The 20,907-nt window shown below is 39.6% G+C and overlaps 1 protein-coding gene across 1 annotated transcript in view; it reads right to left on the bottom strand.

Moving 5' to 3' along the window:
- Positions 1-20,907, bottom strand: part of DROSHA (drosha ribonuclease III) — a 206,783-nt gene that overhangs the window by 30,998 nt on the left and 154,878 nt on the right. The window contains exons 22-24 of the mRNA XM_075270897.1: positions 11,119-11,221; positions 8,839-8,909; positions 7,343-7,387 (exon numbers count right to left, since the gene is read on the bottom strand). Coding sequence (XP_075126998.1) covers positions 7,343-7,387; positions 8,839-8,909; positions 11,119-11,221 — 219 coding nt within the window. The remainder of the gene's footprint in view (positions 1-7,342; positions 7,388-8,838; positions 8,910-11,118; positions 11,222-20,907) is intronic.

The following is a 20,907-nucleotide window of genomic DNA, read 5'->3' as shown; positions in this document are numbered from 1 at the left end:
AAAGATGGTGTCATTACAAAATGCATCTCATCCTGCAAACAACAAGCCCTTATATGGCCACGTCACCAGAAAAATAAAGAAAATATAGCATCTAGCAATGTCAAGGCAAAACCCCCCAAAAATCGCCAAATTATTAGAACACAACTGGCTGCGGCAGATAGGGAATATATAAGCTGTGCGAGCGAATATCAGGGGACACCCCAGATTTACAGCTTATGAGCGAAAAAACACCAGAAGTGACCCCCAAAGTGACCCCCAGAGTGACTCCCCCAATCATAGGAGCTACTGGGACATAGTAGGGAATTTGGTGTCTGCAATGTTCTCCGCACAGCTTATACATTCCCTCTTCGCCATCCGCTGTGCAGTCACGTCTGGGATACTAATACTCACTACACCCCCTGAGAAATTCTTTGAGGGGTGCAGTTTTCAAAATGGGGTCACTCCTTTGGGGAATCCACTTTTCTGGTACCTTACAGGCTCTACAAACATGACATGGCGTCCAGATACCAAACATCAAAATCTGTACTCCAAAAGCCGCATCGCGCTCCATCGCTTCTGCGCCCTGCTGTGTGCCCAAACTGCAGTTTATGACACATGTATGACACTGGTGTACCCAGGATAACGGACGTAATGTCATATGTGGGTATAAACTGATATTAGGGCACAGCTGGACGCAAAAGGGAAGAAGGGTTATTGGGTTTTTGGAGCACAGACGGTTTGGTTTTTGGATGCCATGACACTTTTGTAGATCTGAAACGCCAGTAAAGTGGAATCCCCTGATATGTGACCTTATTTTGGAAACTACACCCCTGAAGGATTTCTCCAGGGGTACAGAGAGCATTTTTAACCCCCAAGTGTTGCTATAACTTATTATCCATAAATGAATACGAAGCTGATTGTGAGAGGTGAAAATGACAATTTTTCCAGGAATACGTCATTTCAGTGCGTAATATGTTGTGCCCGCCTTGTATCAGAGATGAACGCTCTAAAAGCTGTTGTGCCCGGGATACCCGCTTACCAGTTTTTGGAGTGTCTCTGCTGACATAAGTTGGGCACAACATATCGGGCACTAAAATGGCGAATCTCTGGAAATTTTTCATTTTTAACTTCTCATTATCAGCTGTGATTTCATTTCTGGAAACTAAATAAATGCAACACTCAAGGGTTAAAAACGCTCGTTACAACACTTCATAAATCCCATCAGTGGGCTAGTGTCCAAAATGGGGTGACATGTCTGCGGATTCCACTTTATTGGCAATTCAGGGGCTTTGCAAAAGTGGCATGGTGTCCTAAAACCAAACTGTGCTCCAAAAACCAAAATAGCGCTCCTTCCCTTCTGTGCCCGGCTGTGCCCAAACAGCCATTTATACCCACATATGGCATTAAGTCCGTTATCCGGGGTACACCAGTGTCATACATGTGGGCATACACCGCTATTTGGGTACACAGCAGGGCGCAGATGTGAAGGAGCGATATGCGCTTTTGGAGTGCAGATTTAGATTCTTTGTTTTTGGACACCACGTCACATTTGCAGAGGCCCTAAAATTGTCCCTACAAAATGGGGTCACTTCTTGGTGAATTCCAGTTTACTGTCACCTGTGTAGTTTCTAAAATGGGGTCACAATGGGGGGTTTCCATTGTATTGATACTTTAGGGGCTCAGCTAATGCGACATGACACCTGAGAACTATTCCAGCCACTTCTGCTTTCTAAAAGCCAAATAGCGCTCTTTCCATTCTGAGCCCCACCGTATACCCATACAGCAGATTATGGCCACATATGGGGTATTGCCGTGTTAAGAAGAAATTGTGTAACAAACTCTGGGGGGCTTTTAATTCTTCAGCTACTTGCAAAATTAAAAATATGGCGCTAAATGGACGATTAATTGGAAAAAAAAAGTAATTTTTCATTTTTACGTCCCATTGTTAATAAAATCTGTGAATCAGCTGTGAGGCCAAAATGCTCACCAAACCCCTAGATAAATTCTATGAGGGGTGTAGTTTCCAAAATGGGGTCACTTTTAGGGGGTTTCCACTTTATTGGTACACTAGGGGCTCTGCAAATTCGACATGGCACCTGAAAAATATTCCAGCAAAATCTGCCCTTCAAAAGCCAAATAGCGCTCTTTCCATTCTGAGCCCCACCATGTTCCCATACAGTAGATTATGACCACATATGGGGCATTTCTGTGTTCAGGAGAAATTGTGTAACGAACTTTAGGGAGCTTTTTTTCCTTTATCCTCTTGTGAAAATGAAAAATTTGGGGCTAAATTGACAGTTTGTTGGAAAAAAAGTAAATTTTCATTTTCATGTCCCAATGTTAATAAAATCTGTGAAACAGCTGTAGGGTCAAAATGCTCACTCTACCCTTTGATATGTTTTGTGGGGGGTGTAGTTTCCAAAATGGGGTCACTTTTAGGGGGTTTCCACTGTATTGGTTCTCTAGGGGCTCTGCAAATCAGACATGGCACCTAAAATTATTCCAGCAAAATCTGCCATCCAAAAGCCAAATAGCGCTCCTTCCATTCTGAGCCCCGCCATGTTCCCATACAGCAGAATATGGCCACATATGGGGTATTGCCGTGTTCAGGATAAATTGTTTAACAAACTTTGGGGGGCTTTTACTCCTTTAACCCCTTGTGAAAATGAAAACTTTGGGGATAAAGTGACATTTTAGTAATTTTTCTTTTACACATTCCAATGTTAGTAAAATCTGTGGAACAACTGTAGGGTCAAAATGCTGACTATACCCCTTGATGAATTCTGTGAGGGGTGTAGATTCTAAAATGGGGTCACTTTTGGGGGGTTTCCATTGTTTTGGTACGCTAAGGGCTCTGCAAATGTGACATGGTGCCTGAAAATTATTCCAGCAAAATATGCTGTTCAAACACCCAGTGTCACTCCTTCCCTTTCGTGCACTGCCGTGTGCCCAAAAATCAGTTTACACCCACATGTGGGGTATTTCTGTGCACGGGAGAAATTGTATAACAAAATGTGAGATGCATTTTCTCCTTTAACCCTTTGTGAATGTGTTAATTTTAGGTCTAAATGAATGTATTAGTGAAAAAAAATGAAATGTCTAAATTTGACCTCCATATTATTTTTATTCTTATGAAATGCTTAAAGGGTTAACAAACATCCCAAATGCTGTTTTGAATAATTTGAGGGGTGTAGTTTTGAAAATGGGGTGATTTATGGGGGTTTCTATTATATAGGCCTTTATAATTCCTTTCAGAACTGAAGTGTTCCCTAAAAAATTAGTTTGAGGAATTTTCTTGTAAATCTGGAAAATCGCTGTTACACTTGTAAGCCTTGTAACGTCCAAAATGAATTAAAAGACGATCAAAAGATGATGCCGATATAAAGCAGAGATATGGGAGATAATATTTATTCATGTATTTGGATGGTATGACTATCTGCCTGAAAAGCAGAGAATTTCACATTTTGAAAATTGCAATTTTTTCCAAATTTCCATCAAATTTGCTAGTTTTTTTATAAATAAATACAAAAATATTGATTAGTGTTTACCACTAACGTGAAGTATAATGTGTTACGAAAAAACAATTTCAAAATCACTTGTGTAAGTTAAAGCGTCTCAAAGTTATTGCCATTTAAAGTGACACATGTCAGTTTTGAAAAAAGAGGCCCGGTCCTTAATGTACTTCTGGGCCTGGTCCTTAACCGGTTAAGACAAAATACAACAGTACCCTCAAATGTTAGAATAGTGTCCACACAACATGTCTACATGCCTCATTTGGTTTTTATTATGACATCATTGTGTTTCTCCACCTAAAAGTCAGTAGCAAGAAACCCCCCTTCAGCAGAAATTAGCATAGAATTGAGAACATAAACCTATAGGTAAGGCTAGGTTCATATCTGCATGTCCATAGGAGAGTCTGCCGAAGATTCTGTCTAAAATCGGTGGAGAGAAAAGTCCTGCTTGGAGGACTTCTTGCTCCTTCTGTGTCAGTAACCGGGGGACTACATTTTGGACCAATGGGACTGTGGGTGTCCGCGGGTAGCGGCTTTTTAAGCAGACCGACTCTCAGTCTTTTGGTTCCCCATGTGGACTTGAATGATAAAGAGCCAAACTCTAGTGTGAACTTCATTGACAAAATGACACAATATAAAGAGGCTAATAAGACACAGCCCATGCTCCAAGAAAACCTTGAGTTAGAGGGAAAATAAAACAGCAATGAAATACAGTGATATCACATCATTAAATAATTCTGTAATAAATGCCTGTCTGCTGGACTCCTTGCAGAATTTATTTAAGTAGATAAGGACATTTGGGAGATTGAGGATATTGAGAAACAAGTTCTACACATCATTTTGTGTGGCCTGCAAAGTCTGGACAAAAAAAGGACCAGCCTTCCACTTTCCCTGGAGGATGCAGCGGTTGGCATTAGGGGTGGCATCTTAAGATTCTGAGATCTGGTGCACACTTTCACACTGCTCTATCCAGCATCTGCCAGGTGGTGGCACATCTCTATCAGCTCTACCCTGGCACCTTAGCCACCTGCCAAGCTCAGTGCTGAAGAGAAGGAAAGTGAGGCAAGCTATCTAATCTGGTCCTAAAGGACGTATTGACTTTTATTGACCAAGCTGTATACCATGACATCTCAGGTGGAACAACCTAAAAAATGTACATACACCATAGCATGCCGGGACAAACATTTCCATTTGGTACATAATACATCTTGTGTAAATTCTCAAATTTTATATGCAGTCTAAAAACACCATCACAGAGCAGAGAGCCAAGATCCATAGCCTCCTTCAAAATATCTGTTACTGCAACCCGCCATTAAATTGCCATAGTCTAAATTTACAGATTACACATTTTATAGAGTCTTAAAGTTACAAACTGCCCTCTTGACGGCAACCACAATGAAAATGAGTTTGACACCCATGATGTACATTATATGATTTTATATGTCACCCGGGGACTTCTGTGCAAAAACCATGTACATGGGCTCCCTTCTGCTAGTATACACACAATTTACTTTTTAAATAAAAACTATAAAAACAGTTTTGCTATTCTGTCTGAAAATGGTGCATAGAGCAACAGATTACATTCTCGGTGGTGTAGGGCAAGTAAGGTGCTGGTGATCACATCTCAGGTGGTCTAGGGTGGTTTAGTGTGGTTACTTCTTCTGGTAATTAGCATCTTAAGACTATAGACACTGTGCCATCAGCCAACCAAAGAACAGTTCAGATAATAATGGTGAATCTGTGATGTATGTGGTTAATGTATGAGAGACCCGTGGAAACTGAAAACAAGTGGATGAGATGACAGAAACACATTAATGGTTTTAAAACCCATTGCCCTCTTATGTAGGCTGTCCTGCACTCATATCACATTATTACATGATGGCGTTGCTAGACTGGCATTGCAAGTGCTTAGGTGCTGACCCCTTTTCTTAGCCAGTGGCAGACAACAGCCACTGACAGCGATCATTGCTGTTATCCCTTTAGATGGCCCAGGCAATGGAGATTACCGTAAGTCATTTGAACAGCAACGACTATTGATGGTGCCATATTTGTCATAGTCCCTGGGTACTTAAAATGCAAACATACAAACATAATGTATGCAAACATATATTATAACAGATTCAAATGTAATGGCACAGATTTATTAAGTTTGACACGCCTGACAAGTCATAATTTCTTTGTGAAAAGACACCAAAAATAATTGTGACTTTTAAAGCTTTGTGCTGCCGGCTTGAGAAGGGGGTGCAGGAGATGGGGTTATCAATCCAAGCAACTTTATCATGATTTATGCCAGAAATCTGCAGGAAACGTGGGTAGATTTCCCCTCAGGTTGAAGATGTGCCTCATTTATGAGGTGGTGTGAACCTCGTCATGTACGAGGCGCATCCTCCGCTGGCTCATGGGCTATGAAAATTGGTGTTAGTAACACCAGTCTTCATAAATCTGCCACAAAGGTTTTCTTTTTCCACAGGAGTCAGATATACCCTTTGAAATTACATCCTAAATGGCATATGTTCAGCATATGTTTATGTATACGATAAAACCCAAACATTTGATGGTATCAAATGTGAGGTGAACATAGTCTTACAGCTACATTTTGATTAAAGTGGGCCTGAAGACAGGTATAAAGTACCGGCATGCAAAGAACATATTCTAATCTCTCTTTGATTCAACAGTGCTTGGTTTTAGTTTAAGAAGGTTAGAAGCTTTATTCCAACTCCTGCCCAATAACACTGAAAGCCTCAGAAAGAGAACTGATGAAAACTACATCATAATATATCAAAAAGTATTCCTTTACTTGGAACAGCGACTGTGTATAAGCACTGCTGTTAGATAAACTATGTAAGTTATAGAAATAGAGTATTTAGGCCTCCAATTGCATAGAAACTAAGCTACCAATGGACAGATGTACACCCTGCATACATGTATTTATTTCTGGGAAGTTGTGAAAATGCATGTGGGCTAATGAAAGAGCCAAAACATCCACAAACTGGCCACGCAAATCACTAGAGAAGGCGTAGGTTTTCTCCACATGTCTATTATTAATATAGAGACATGTCAGACTTTGTACTCAAGGGGGCAATTTCCTAAGGTGTCCCAGTGCTCTTCTACATATCCCTGAATCTCAGAGCTAATGCTGATGTTTCTTTCATGTTAAACAATGGAACTGTAATGTTTCTGCATTTATGTAGTAGGTACTTTGGGTTTCAAATTGAGCAATTCTATACAGAGTATTGAACATATGCAAATTAAACACGAATGCCCCTTCTAAATTCAGAAATATCAGTCAATGGCTTTTAATAATTTGTAGCCTTTGCGAATTGAACATATCTGGTAGAAAAACCACATTACACAAAAAACAGTTCTATAATCAATTCAGTATTTCATGTTTCAATTCCGTGGATTGAATCTGACACTAAACTAAAAAACACTCAAGCCAAACAGAAAAGTTAATATTAAATATTATTAATAAAAGATTTCAGCGCTATGCAAAACTGCTCGGCGTGTCTGTTGTTTTAGATTAAGGCTTCTTTTAAACAATGGCTTGTTCACATCATAAAAAATAAAATATGACATATTCGCCCTGAGCGAAATAAAAAAAGTCACTAAAATAAATGTTCTCGCGGGACAGAAAAGAAATTGGCTCATGTTTGTTGGAGGCAGAGTTAATTCCAGTTGTTTGGTTTACACACTTCAGAGGATGATATATATATGTATACAGCACACAGCTTGTTAATAAATCCAGCACTGGTATCATGAATGTCACAAGAAAAAATCAAAGAGAAGCAGCAAATAAATAAAAAGCAATAAATGCTACTATATATATTACAATAAGGAGAGAGTTTGCTTACTTGAAGTGGGTGTAGAGGATAATTAAGCCACACGTCCCGCAGGTCCTGTAGATGTTGAAAAATGTCATTAATGCTCTAGGCAATCATTTAGCAAATTCCACAGCACTAAATAAAATGTCATTACTTGATATACGCAACTATTTTAGATGCTGACTCTGCTCATGGAAAATCCAATACTGCCTGCAAATTAATTTGAAAATAAAAAGCTTATACACAACTGACATTGCCTCAAGCTCCGACTAAGCAAGGCTTACAGTGGAGGAAAGGATAACCTCACCAAATGAACCCCAGGATAATAATTAGGGCTAGAAAAAAGAAAATTAGCAGACACCATGGGTATTGCAAACTGTACTTAAGCGTGATGGATCCGAAGATGCCGAGCCTAACAAATGCTTCTACAGGATTACAATGGGATTCTTTTTGCAAAGGAAAAATATACATGTAATTATCAGATAACATGGAAATCGAGCACTGTATATTTATGAGGGAAATTTGACATTTCAAGTAAGAGAAAAGAGGATACATTCATTATTCTAAGATTTAAGCAGAGAGGGTAACAACCTTTGGAATCAGACAGTTTGGCCACCCTAACATGCATGAGTAAGCCCCTTGGATTCCTTCTCTTTTTAATGATACTCCAATATATGTAGGGCAGATGGATATGTTATATTTAAAACAAAATGGTCACCAAATTTTCAACAAATTGGGAATAAATCAAAAGTACAAGTGAACAAACTTTGTGATATCTTAGGAGAGAAAGTTGCCTCTGTGAACCAGATCGTGGCCTGTCGGTTAAAGCCAAAGCTCTATAGTTGCCATGATAATTTAAAGCAAAAAGAATACATATTCCGATTTATATTGTATCAATGACAAATCTAGAGGGGTCAACCACGGCACATGCCCCAGGTACAAGTTGTAAGAGGATGCCTACAAGCCACCTTTATGGATTCAGATATATACCCAGTCCAGTCACATTAATGTGACCACATGTCAAAATCCAGAATAACCACCTTTCGCAGAGCGGACCGCTGCAAGACGTGCAGGAAAAGAGGGGATGTTGTGATGATGTTCACTGGGATGTTGAGCCATGCAGTGTCCAGCTGTGCTAGGTTACGTGGTTGAGCGTCCATGGCGCGAACAACATGATCAAGGTGGTCCCACAAATTTTCGATTGGGTTCAAGTCTGGGGAATTTGATGGCCAAAAGATGGCAATGATAGATACATACTTGTGTTGATCCATCGTGCCTTCCCCAATGATGAGTGCACCCAAATGGCTGATGACACGTGCCTTCTGCGATTGGTTATTTAACGATGACGTCAAAAGTAGGCGGTGGTCACATTAATATGACTGGACTGAGTAAGTAAGGGTTGTAAAATGAACTATTGTACCGGGTAGTGGAAAGCCTAGCTAACGCTTTAATTGCATTAGGCTACATTAAAATTATATACAAACAACAAATAAACTGATGAGCTAAAGCAAATCATAGTGTATTACCTGATTAAAGAACAGAACTCTCCCAAATAACTGCTTTGCTTCTTCAAGGCCACCTTCCAGATACACGGCACCTGTGCAAATATGCAGTACATGAGGAGGAATAATGAAAATGTACTTCACTGCCATTTACAATAGGGAGTAGAAAAAAACAGTACATTTCAATGTCAACTTTTAGTAGGTTTCTTTCTTTTTCACATAAATCAACGTTATCTGAAAGTCAAGCATCTCACATGTTCTAGCCATCACTGAGTTATTAACCATATATACCTAGGATAGCATGTGATCGCCTTCAAAAGGTATAATCTTAGAATTTGAAGTTTCCAGAATACAGCGTGACCAGTAAGCATTTTTTTTTTTAAATTTGTTGCAGATGATGTTCTCTTGGTTATACAAGTAGTTAATTATTAATTAAGTTTAGCAAAAATACAGCATACACAAAAAGAAATATTCCATGAACAGGAGGATCCATCTTGTAGGTAACTCCCTGCCAATGTTCCAGCCATTATTATCAAGAACAACATAAATATTATCTTCTTTGGCTTATATCTGCTTTAAGTGCATGCTTTCTGCAGAGTCGGTGTTAAGGTGGGGGGAGGGGGGCACAAACTGAGAAATTGCCCAGGGGCCTCTGGGATCTGGAGATTCCAGAGTATAATAATAGCCCTGAAATGAACGAGTGAACCTCAAGAATATTTGTCTAAGTTAATTTTGAGGGGTTCACATGAAGCAGCTCGAGCTTTTGGGGAGTACATTATATTGTGTGGGGGCATTGTGGAACATTATACCAGGGAGTCCCTTTGGACAGCATATTATATTGTGGGGACCACTGTGGAGTATTATACTAGGGGGTCCTTTGTGAATAAATATTATATTGTGTGGGGCCACCGTGGAGCATATTATACTGTGCGGGGCCACTGTGGGGAACATATTATACTAAAGGGGGCTGTGGGGAACATTATATTGTGTGGGGCCACTGCAGAGAATTTTATACTGTGTGGTGACACTGCAGGTAGCTTATTATGCTGGGGAGGGATCTGGGCAGCAGATTATACTGTGTGGGGCCACTATGGAGCTTTATACTGGGGAGGGGGAGTGGGGAGCCTATTATACTGTGAGACTTATTCTTCTCTACTGTGGGGAGTCTATTATACTGTGTAAGGCCACTGTGGAGCATATTATATTGTATAGGGCTACTTGGCAGCATATTATAATCTGGGGCATTATATTGGGGGCATTGTGGGGAGCATATTATACTTTGGTGGGTGTTGGGCTCTGGGGGTGCATATTATACTATGTGAGGCCACTGTGTGGAGGAGATTATAGTGTGCGGGGCATTATACTGAAAGAGTACTATGAGGAGCATTTTATACTGTGTGGGGCTATTATTTATAAGGAAGGAACTATCTATAAGTAGAGCTCTAAAAAGGGGGAAAGTACAATATACAATGCATCTACTATAAAGGGGGATCTATTATATATAAGAGGGGGACTAGTTATAAAAAGACATAACTGTTAAGGGGGCTATTATTTATAAGGGGAATGGTTATCTATAAAGGTGCTATTAGTGATAATGGGGACTATTATTTATAAGGATAACTATTATTTATGAATGGGCTATTATTAAAAAGGGGAACTATTTATAAGGGAGTCCTATTATTTTCAAAGGTTGACAGTTACTGATAAGGGGGACTATCACTGATACACAACACTATTTATAAGCAGGGACTATCATTTACAAGGGAGGTATTATTTATAAGCAGGGACTATCATTTACAAGGAGGCTTAGTGCCCAAGGCCACACTGTCTAAGTCCAGCCCTAGTTACAGTAGATCCAGCAATTAAAGTGTGTGCTACAGTGTCATGTATGTACTATCATAGCATCTGGCATAGGTGTGACTAGTTGTAATTTACTCCACTCACTCAATCTTATACGCAAGCATCACTAAAGCTGCCAAATGAGTATGTAGTACACCCAAACACAGTCCACGAAGCCCAGATTCATGCTGCTATGAGCTACTGAATTCATGGTAAATAAATACCTGACACACACATAGTTACTGCTCCCAGCAGTCCAGTCGACCATGCACACTTTAAAAGGCAATGGATTTGCACAGAATGCGGGAAATAACATTTACCACATGTACAAATCAACAATAAAATTCCCTTGACCAGTATATACATTTAGGCTCATTGAAATGAATTTCTAATAGCAATATATTTCAACATGCTGGTGAAAATCTATATTTGTTAGAGGAAGAAAGTACACTACACAATAATTACCCATTAACGCTTCAAAGCAGTTTGCCATGGCATGACGCAGATCTGACTCTCTGCACAGGTCAGGTCCATGTGCGTACAGCATAAAACGATCCAGCTCTAGTTTCTATAGAAAGATAGGAGATTGTGAGATTTCTGTCACAACAAACCAAGAAAGAAAACCAAATAAACATAAAACAAATTATGTTTATTTGGGTTACCTTATGGAGAAATACATATGCCTGTTATAATAAGAACCTATAAATTAATGTTTTGTTGGGGAGCATGCACAAGTACAGAACAAAAAAAAAGTAAGATATTGTACGCAATAAAGGTTTTTCCAGGACTATGATATTGATGACCCATCATTAGTATAGGACATCAATATCAGTTTTCTGGGGTCTGAAACTCTGCACTCCTGCTTAGCAGCTGCTTAAAAAGCCACAGGATTCAGGACCACCCCCAGTGCATCAACTGTCTCATTTGCATAAGACTGAAGTTGTTGTTGTTGTTTTTTTAAATATATTATATTTTGTTAACGCTGTAATATGCACTTTTACACAGTGGTGGCCGTTGAAAACGCTAGGGGAGGTAGTAGACTTCCTTTAAGAACATACCCAAAGGGTCATCAATACAATAGTCCCAGAGAACCCCTATAACTTGACACAGCACATGATTACTTGACATTTCACACATAACATACATCTGAAATTAAAGTGTATCTTTAGACAAACAACTTTTCAGAAATGAATAGAATAAATCAATTAAGCAGCCAGCAGGACAATCCTACTCATTCCCTCCCTGCACCATAGAGCTGTATTTGTGAGGCTGAATACAGAGATAGATATACTGTGAACAAGCAGTCAGAATGAACATAAGGAGCAGGAGAATAGTGGTGAAGGAAACAAATATCCTTAAGATATATTACAAAGTTTCTTATTTTCACCTGTAATATTCATTTATGAAAAGGTGTTTATAACTGGAGGTATGCTTTAAGGGTATGTAACTTGCTAAATGTCAAATTAAAAGGAGAATGTGGGAATATAATTTTTCTTTCACAGTTCACTCTATACACTGTATAAATGTGCTTACTGTATAGAAGATGGCCACCTGATGATACCTTTGCAGAGTACAGCAGGGGGGCAGAGGTCTCCATCATAAGCGAAGTCTCCCCTGCTGATGCTCGGATTCTTGGACTGACTCCAATCTATGGACCTGCAGCCATGGGAGAGTGGAGTTGGTGACACTACTGATAGCTGAACTGCATCATCGGAGGCTGATGAGTAAGACTTCTGCTGTCCCAACGTCTCCTCCATCCCCTAACAAAGTGTCTGCAGGTGTTCTATAGAGTAAGCAAGCTTATACAGTGCAGTCAATGTAAAAAATAAATAAATAAATCTATCTTTACAAAATTCCTTTACTGTGGAGTATTTAATACTGTGTGGAGAGGAACTTGTTCATATTTTTTTTAAACTATATTTCGGCCCTTCAATGGTCAGAGGGACAGTGAACTGGCCCCCTGTTTAAAAAGTCTGAGGACCTCTGCAAGCTTATACAGTGCAGGCAATGTAAGAAAAAAAATAAAAATCTATCTTTACAAAATCCCTTTAATGTTTCCTACATCTGTAACAGTATAGTTTGACATACTGATAACATTAGGGTTAGTTCACACGGGGAGTGGAAGGGCGGATTTTGGCACCCAGAGTGACGCGGGTCTTCATAGACTACCAACAGTGTGGGTGGGCGGATAATGACGTGGATTCCGTGCCATAATCCGCCCCCTCTGTGCCCATGTGAACGGGCCCTTATATTGTACTGGTTTTTGAACACTCTTTATTTGACAGTGTTCTGGATTAGATATGATGTGGCTACAATATATTGTGAGGTACCTTTTTGTATTCATATCACTGTCTTTCCCCGGCCTAACAAGACTTAAGGACAACAATTAGCACACATAGGCAATTCTCTTGGTGCACTTAGTTCATCAGGGGATTATTTAGTGGGTATAGAAATGCACATTAACATCTCCCTTAATGCAGGTGTTCTAAGTTAATGGTCTTCATAGCAGCATTGAAAGAACGTCTGTATACATGAACTGTTTTACAAATATCAGCATACGCCTGATATATAGGATTCTGTTAATAAGAAAGGTCACCAATTTCTAAACTACTTTAACTGGTAACAAGCACTTCTAGTAACCGCTGGTACATGTGATAACGTAGCATGCTGAGATACAAAAGTGGAAAATAGGCCTAAGAAAAAAATCTGACAGCCTAAGGGTGCATTCACACTGAGTAAACGCTAGCTTATTCTGAACGCAAAACACGTTCAGAATAAGCGGCGTCTAAAGCAGCTCCATTCATTTCTATGGGAGCGGGGATACGAGCGCTCCCCATAGAAATGAATGGGCTGCTTCTTTCACTCCGTGCAGTCCCATTGAAGTGAATGGGGAGTGCCGGCGTATACGCTCCGGCATGAGCAGAGCTTGCCGTATACGCCGGCACTCCCCATTCACTTCAATGGGACTGCACGGAGTGAAAGAAGCAGCCCATTCATTTCTATGGGGAGCGCTCGTATCCCCGCTCCCATAGAAATGAATGGAGCTGCTTTAGACGCCGCTTATTCTGAACGTGTTTTACGTTCAGAGTAAGCTAGCGTTTACTCAGTGTGAATTCACCCTAAGGGTGCATTCACACTGAGTAAACGCTAGCTTATTCTGAACGTAAAACATGTTCAGAATAAGCGGCGTCTAAAGCAGCTCCATTCATTTCTATGGGAGCGGGGATACGAGCGCTCCCCATAGAAATGAATGGGCTGCTTCTTTCACTCCGTGCAGTCCCATTGAAGTGAATGGGGAGTGCCGGCGTGTACGCTCCGGCATGAGCAGAGCTTGCCGTATACGCCGGCACTCCCCATTCACTTCAATGGGACTGCACGGAGTGAAAGAAGCAGCCCATTCATTTCTATGGGGAGCGCTCGTATGCCGGCTCCCATAGAAATGAATGGAGCTGCTTTAGATGCCGCTTATTCTGAACGTGTTTTACGTTCAGAATAAGCTAGCGTTTACTCAGTGTGAATTCACCCTAAATCTGAGAAACTTTCATACATTAACATTCTGTTAAAGGAAAATCATTCTTAACTTTGCTCAGTAAATTAAATGTACATAAATATCTCTCCATGACACATCTGAAAATTTGAAGGTGCTAATTTGTTTCACAGTTTCACATTTTAGAGATAACATACTAGGCAATGGAATTCCAGTTTTGACGGAAATATAATTGTGTCATCCACAACTTTTTGAATCTTTGTAATTTCTCCTGTTGTGTGATACTTTTGTCTGCTTAACTTTGGCTACATCCCCAGGTCATCTTAAAATTGCTATGTTGTGAGAAGATGCAATAACCATTAAAGTGTACCTAAACTCTCAAGCAACTTCAGATTTTCTGGCAGTATCTGTGTCATTAATACATTTCTTTAAACACTTTAACAATGAATGTTACTTTTGTGAAATCCTTCTTTAAGTTTCCTTGTTTACGGTTACAAATAGTACATGGCTTAGGGGTGCTGATGACTGTATATGCTGGTGTATATATACTGGTGTTTTCAAATGGCGGTAAGTAGGGTTTTATATCACGTAGGACAATGGGATTGATGCTGGGAAAGCACTCCATCCCAAACATAATTTCAACTGGTAACAGCTCAGCTTTATTACAACACCAGAACCACTGTTCTAAGTACTATAAAGCCTGAGATACAGCTATTTGAAGTGATTCCCCTCCAGCCTTAGCCTCCCTCTCAGTGGCACCTATACATAGTGTTTTACTATTTAATACAGAATTGTTTACTCAATCCAAATGCATAACCTTACACATTAAAGTTCATTAGCCCAAGCCTTCGGCTTCCCTAAATCCCTCTGTAATTATCATCTTTTGTGTTGATTACTTTCTAAGTTTTATCTGCAAATATTGAAATTATATTTTGTAAGCCCCTGACCAAGTTATTAATACAGTCATGAAAATGAAAACTGAGGACAAGATGGTGAGAGGTCTCTAAGAACCCCAGAATTTAATCCTAGTATGACCTATAAGCAGTTCTTGTTACTTTGAATGTCAAAGTGTATGAGACTAGATTAGAAAGAAACTGGAGAAATTAGATCTCTATGGCAAGTGTGTTAAGAGGAAAGTTTTAAAAAGTAATAAACAAAGGACTAAAAAACTCAAAATGTTATTAAATGTTTAAAAAGCAACTACTACCAAGACTTCTGGAACAATGAGGGAAATATACTACAGTTGCTGGGTCATTATCCTGGCTTAAAGGAATTTTCCCATCTCAGTGTTTCAGCAGCTTTGCATGAAGCCTGCTCTTCTCTCTCCCTGTATTTCTCTCCTCCCTCCTCCTCGCTTAACGGGACACACACCACTTCTACAGATCAGATATGCAGATGCTTGTACAGAACATACTCAGTGTTATCTGTATGTTTACATAGAGAGCTAACGGATTCGGCTTTATCAGCAAACTGCAATTAGCTGAGCTGATTGTCCTTCCGGCAAGAGCAGTGAGTGACGTCACTTGTCCTATAGGTCCATGGTTGTACGAACGAAGTGTAAACAATTGGAGGAATAAGGACATATAGCAGGCAAACAAAGCAGAGTTTCTAAAGAAATATATTTAGGAAAAGTCTTCAATTTACATAAGCTACCAGTATAGATAGGATCCTTGAGATGTGACAGCCCCTTTAATTTTGGCAAAAACAGGGAATTACAGGAAATTTATCAAACCATCTATGAGAGTTTTTTTGATTAGATGGGTGATAATATAGCACATCTTTGGTGTATGAACCTTACTTGCTCCACATTCTCCCTTCTGTGCATTGCTCAGCAAATTCTGCAAATGTTAGATGTGTGGGGCAGGGACATCTTAACCTGTATTATAACTCACACTGACATGAGTTATATAGGAAATCTATGCCAATTCCTGTTTGGCATATATATCCATCCTAGCGCACAGGTGTCCATCTAGTTTATTAAGAGGCTGGAGTCTCCTGATAATTCGGGCATGCGTAGTGAAACACTTGAGACACTTTTTGTAAATTGTCAGATAAGGGAGCATAATTTAGCACGGAAGGAACAGGGCTTAAAGGGAGTCGCCAGAATCCAGCATATCTACATAGACCTGCAGATAGGTAGTTTAGGGTCACCTGAATCAAATGGAATTTTCCCTTTGTGAACGAAGCCTCTGTTGGGAAGATATCTTTTTTTTTTTTTTTGTCGATTGTGAGCCCCACATAGAGCTCACAATGTACATTTTTCCCTATCAGTATGTCTTTTTGGAATATGGGATGGAAATCCATGCAAACACAGGGAGAACATACAAACTACTGCAGATGGTTTTATGCCCTTGGCGGGATTTGAACATGTGTGGCCCCCGGAAAGATATGTTTCTTGTCAATATGCAAATTAGCTTGCTGGAACAATTAGGTTGATACCATTGCTCCAAAGAGCTCATTTGCATATTGGCAAGAATAGCAACATAAGCGCAGATTCACAGGGAAAAACATAGATTCAGTTTACCCTAACCAGCTATGTACCCATGTGTTTGTTTTTTTTCCATTAATATGCTGGATTTTAGCGAAAAACGTCCTTTAAGATGCAATACAAGTGTGCCAACATTTGAGCAATGTAAGCCAACTAATATGTGGTGTAGTAAATCTCTCAATGTGCTCTGAATAGACAAAACAAGTAGTTATATGGTCACAATACAAGAACACAATATTTCTCCAGAAAATCTTAATACGAACAATAACGTGGTGGGGTAAATGTTATGGATTCTGCCTTCTTTGCACCACTAGCTCTGAGCAGCTTATCCTTATAGAATCTACTATGTATTAGTAGGTGTGCTTGAAGATAAGGTGAGACCAACGGCCAGAAGGTTGATACTAGGGCAAAACTGAATCTACCATCATGACACTGAACTTTAAACATACCAGGAAGTCAACCAAGAAATGGCCAAAATAAGGAATATAAATAAAGAGATCTTGAATCCTCAATGTAAGGTCAAACCTTTGACCTAAATCCAAATGGGATTCATACATAGCCCATTTCTAATCCCTATAGCACGTAAGATTGCACAGCTGACAAAACTATTTCAGGAATTAGGAAACTTTCCGCATGATGCATTTTGTTTTCCCATCTCCCATTGATTTCAATGGGTTTTTCAGGGCAGAATCTGCATGAAGATAGGTAATTAAAAAAAAAACCTCAAACTGTTATTTGGGCCTAAAAGTTTATTTAGGGCTACTATCTTAAGGGACTTTCATCATTTCTTTACATAAACTAATACTCTTTCCTGCTAAAACCATATTTGCTTACTGTTCCAAAAGATTCAGGGACTCCCAAAGTTTGGGGAGATCTCCCAGTAGAACAGACATGTCTCCAGCTCAGATCATTACAGTAGGGAAAATAAGGAAGAGGTTTGTGTGGCAGTATGACAAAACAGTCTGGGAATAAAGAGACTGTCGTACATTTGACAGCTCCTACTGCTTTTATTGATTGTGCTGCCATGAAAAACAAGAAAATGATTCCTATGACAGGAATCAGACCACCAAAGCTGAGAACTATCAGTTACAACTATCTAATTCTTGGGGATGATCTGTTCTTTTTCCCCATTGGACAGCATAGGACAAAACCATTAGGAGAATGATGCAGGCCACAAGCGCGCAGACAGCAAAAAACGAAAGGAGTTGCAGCTACTAGATTGGGTAGAAAGCACTTAAGCTGGGAGTGATTTGTTGCAGTGTACTAAACCATATACTATTAAAGGGGCAATGTTATTTTTAGGTTACCACATGGCAGAATTATTTGAGTACTATATAGAACTTCCCGACAACCTCCCCAGTACTATAACACATGCCGAAACACTACCTGACTCATTTTGCTTTATAGTACCCAATAAACTATAGTTGTTCTGTTATGGAATAAAGTGTAAAAAAAAACCTCAATTATTGAAGTAAACATTTATATTTACAATGTATAAATATCACATATACATACACATTAGACTCTAAAGCTAAACAGCACATTGAAGCTGGAAAAAGATGAGACTGGTATCCGCTGGGTTAAACATTCCTTCTACCCAGAATAGAACTAGCAATTTAATGCGATGGAATAGTTCAATGTCGTTGTTAACATTCAGAGTGATAAAATATTTATTGGCATATCTGAAATGTCTTATACTGTAAGATACATTAAATAACTGCCTGTCACAAAGCTCTTTGGGTTACAAAATCGGCACAAATGTACTTTGATCATTTTTTTTCCTGCTAAACTCGCTGGAAAAAAAAAAAATTAAAAGCTAACATTCTTTCTGTAATAAGAGCATATTCATCTACTTAAAATTTAAAGGTTAAGCAAAAGAAAGTGTTTTAATTGTGTGGTCGTACTTTAATGCCATATTTTTCCATTATCGCTGATTAGATTCTCATCTGTAAAATGGCTACAGTTGGTTTAATAATTTTTTCATCAGTAAATTAGCAAAGAGAGAGTGCGGAGGGTGGAGGAGCGAAGGAGACTTCTATACATACAGATTTAGTCTATCCTAACGATTGTGACATTTATAAAGACGCAAATGCCAAAACTTAAAGCTTTTTCTGGATTTTATTATCAAATTAAGTAATGAAACTCTATTTAAATAGCCAGAACTGTCATCTATTTTTACTGCACAAGTGGTAAAAGTGATAATAAATGGAATATTCAGAAAAGAGAAAAAAAAAGAAAGAAACATGGCTCATTCATCATTTTCATTCTGTTTCTTTTATACCAATTCTTACTATAATGCTAAACGATTAAAAGACAACTGAGCCTGTAAGTAGCAATGCAGGGAGACTGCAGAGCTGAAACTGATTTTATTATTATTTGGGGCTGCTTCATTTGCTCATTGTGATTTTTTTGGTTTCTTTTATATTAGATTCTATACACTGCTATGAACATGGTCTCAATGTTTACTGAAGTAACAAGCTGAAAGACATTTACATAGGACAAATGAATCACAATCTGTGACACAAGTGGTCGCCTCCCTACTCTAATTCAATATTTTTCTTATTGTTTTAACCGAGGTGAATACAGAATAATTGTCTCTTATGCCTGTAACATATTACAGTCGCCCGCTATTCAGTGGCTGCCTCACCTAATTGAACAGGGCTCAAAGATATGCCATCAATGGTTTTGGTGAGAAAATTATATTGATGGTAATTCTTACATGTAAATGGATTTTGAGATATGCAGTGGGCATAAGTTCATCCTTATGTAAAACCTTTAGCAAAACATTTAGCCTCATTTCTAAAAACTGTCCAACTTGTGCAGCTTTCACTTTTTAAGGGCCCGTGCACACAATGTAACACGGCACTGATTCTGAATACGTAAATTCTAGAGATGAGCGAACAGTGTTCTATCGAACTCATGTTCGATCGGATATTAGGCTGTTCGGCATGTTCGAATCGAATCGAACACCGCGTGGTAAAGTGCGTCATTACTCGATTCCCCTCCCACCTTCCCTGGCGCTTTTTTTGCTCCAATAACAGCGCAGGGTAGGTGGGACAGGAACTACGACACCGGTGACGTTGAAAAAAGTAGGCAAAACCCATTGGCTGCCGAAAACATGTGACCTCTAATTTAAAAGAACAGCGCCGCCCAGCTTCGCGTCATTCTGAGCTTGCAATTCACCGAGGACGGAGGTTTCCGTCCAGCTAGCTAGGGCTTAGATTCTGGGTAGGCAGGGACAGGCTAGGATAGGAAGGAGAAGACAACCAACAGTTCTTATAAGAGCTAAATTCCAGGGAGAAGCTTGTCAGTGTAACGTGGCACTGACGGGCTCAATCGCCGCAACCCAGCTTTCCCAGGATCCTGAATGGAATACACTGTCAGTGTATTCCCGTATACCCGAAATATACCCCCGATACCCGTTCCAACGGTGTGCCCCCCCACCTTCACCCCAGAAATACCCTGCAAGTCCCCTAGCAATAGAATTGGGGCTATATACACCCACTATTTTTGCTACTGCCATATAGTGCCATTGTCTCACTGGGAATTCAAAGAATATATTGGGCTTACATATAACTTCAATTCCAGGGAGAAGCTTGTCAGTGTAACGTGGCACTGACGGGCTCAATCGCCGCAACCCAGCTTTCCCAGGATCCTGAATGGAATACACTGACAGTGTATTCCCGTATACCCGATATATACCCCCGATACCCGTTCCAACGGTGTGCCCCCCGACCTTCACCCCAGAAATACACTGCAAGTCCCCTAGCAATAGAATTGGGGCTATATACACCCACTATTTTTGCTACTGCCATATAGTGCCATTGTCTGACTGGGAATTCAAAGAATATATTGGGGTTACGTGCACCCACAATTTTTGCTACTGGTATATAGTGCCATTGTCTGAGTGGGAATTCAAAGAATATATTGGGGTTATAAATACCCTCATTTCTTGCTACTGGTATATAGTGCCATTGTCTGACTGGGAATTCAAAGAATATATTGGGGTTACACATACCCTCATTTCTTGCTACTGCCATATAGTGCCAGTTTCTGACTGGTAATTCAAAGAATATATTGGGGTTATAAATACCCTCATTTCTTGCTACTGGTATATAGTGCCATTGTCTGACTGGGAATTCAAAGAATATATTGGGGTTATAAATACCCTCATTTCTTGCTACTGGTATATAGTGCCATTGTCTGACTGGGAATTCAAAGAATATATTGGGGTTACAAATACCCTCATTTCTTGCTACTGCCATATAGTGCCAGTTTC

Source organism: Leptodactylus fuscus, chromosome 4 (assembly GCF_031893055.1).
Source record: "Leptodactylus fuscus isolate aLepFus1 chromosome 4, aLepFus1.hap2, whole genome shotgun sequence".
NCBI classification, from domain to species: Eukaryota; Metazoa; Chordata; class Amphibia; order Anura; family Leptodactylidae; genus Leptodactylus; species Leptodactylus fuscus.
Note: the sequence above shows the minus strand (reverse complement) of the source record. Positions and strands in the feature narration are given on the sequence as shown.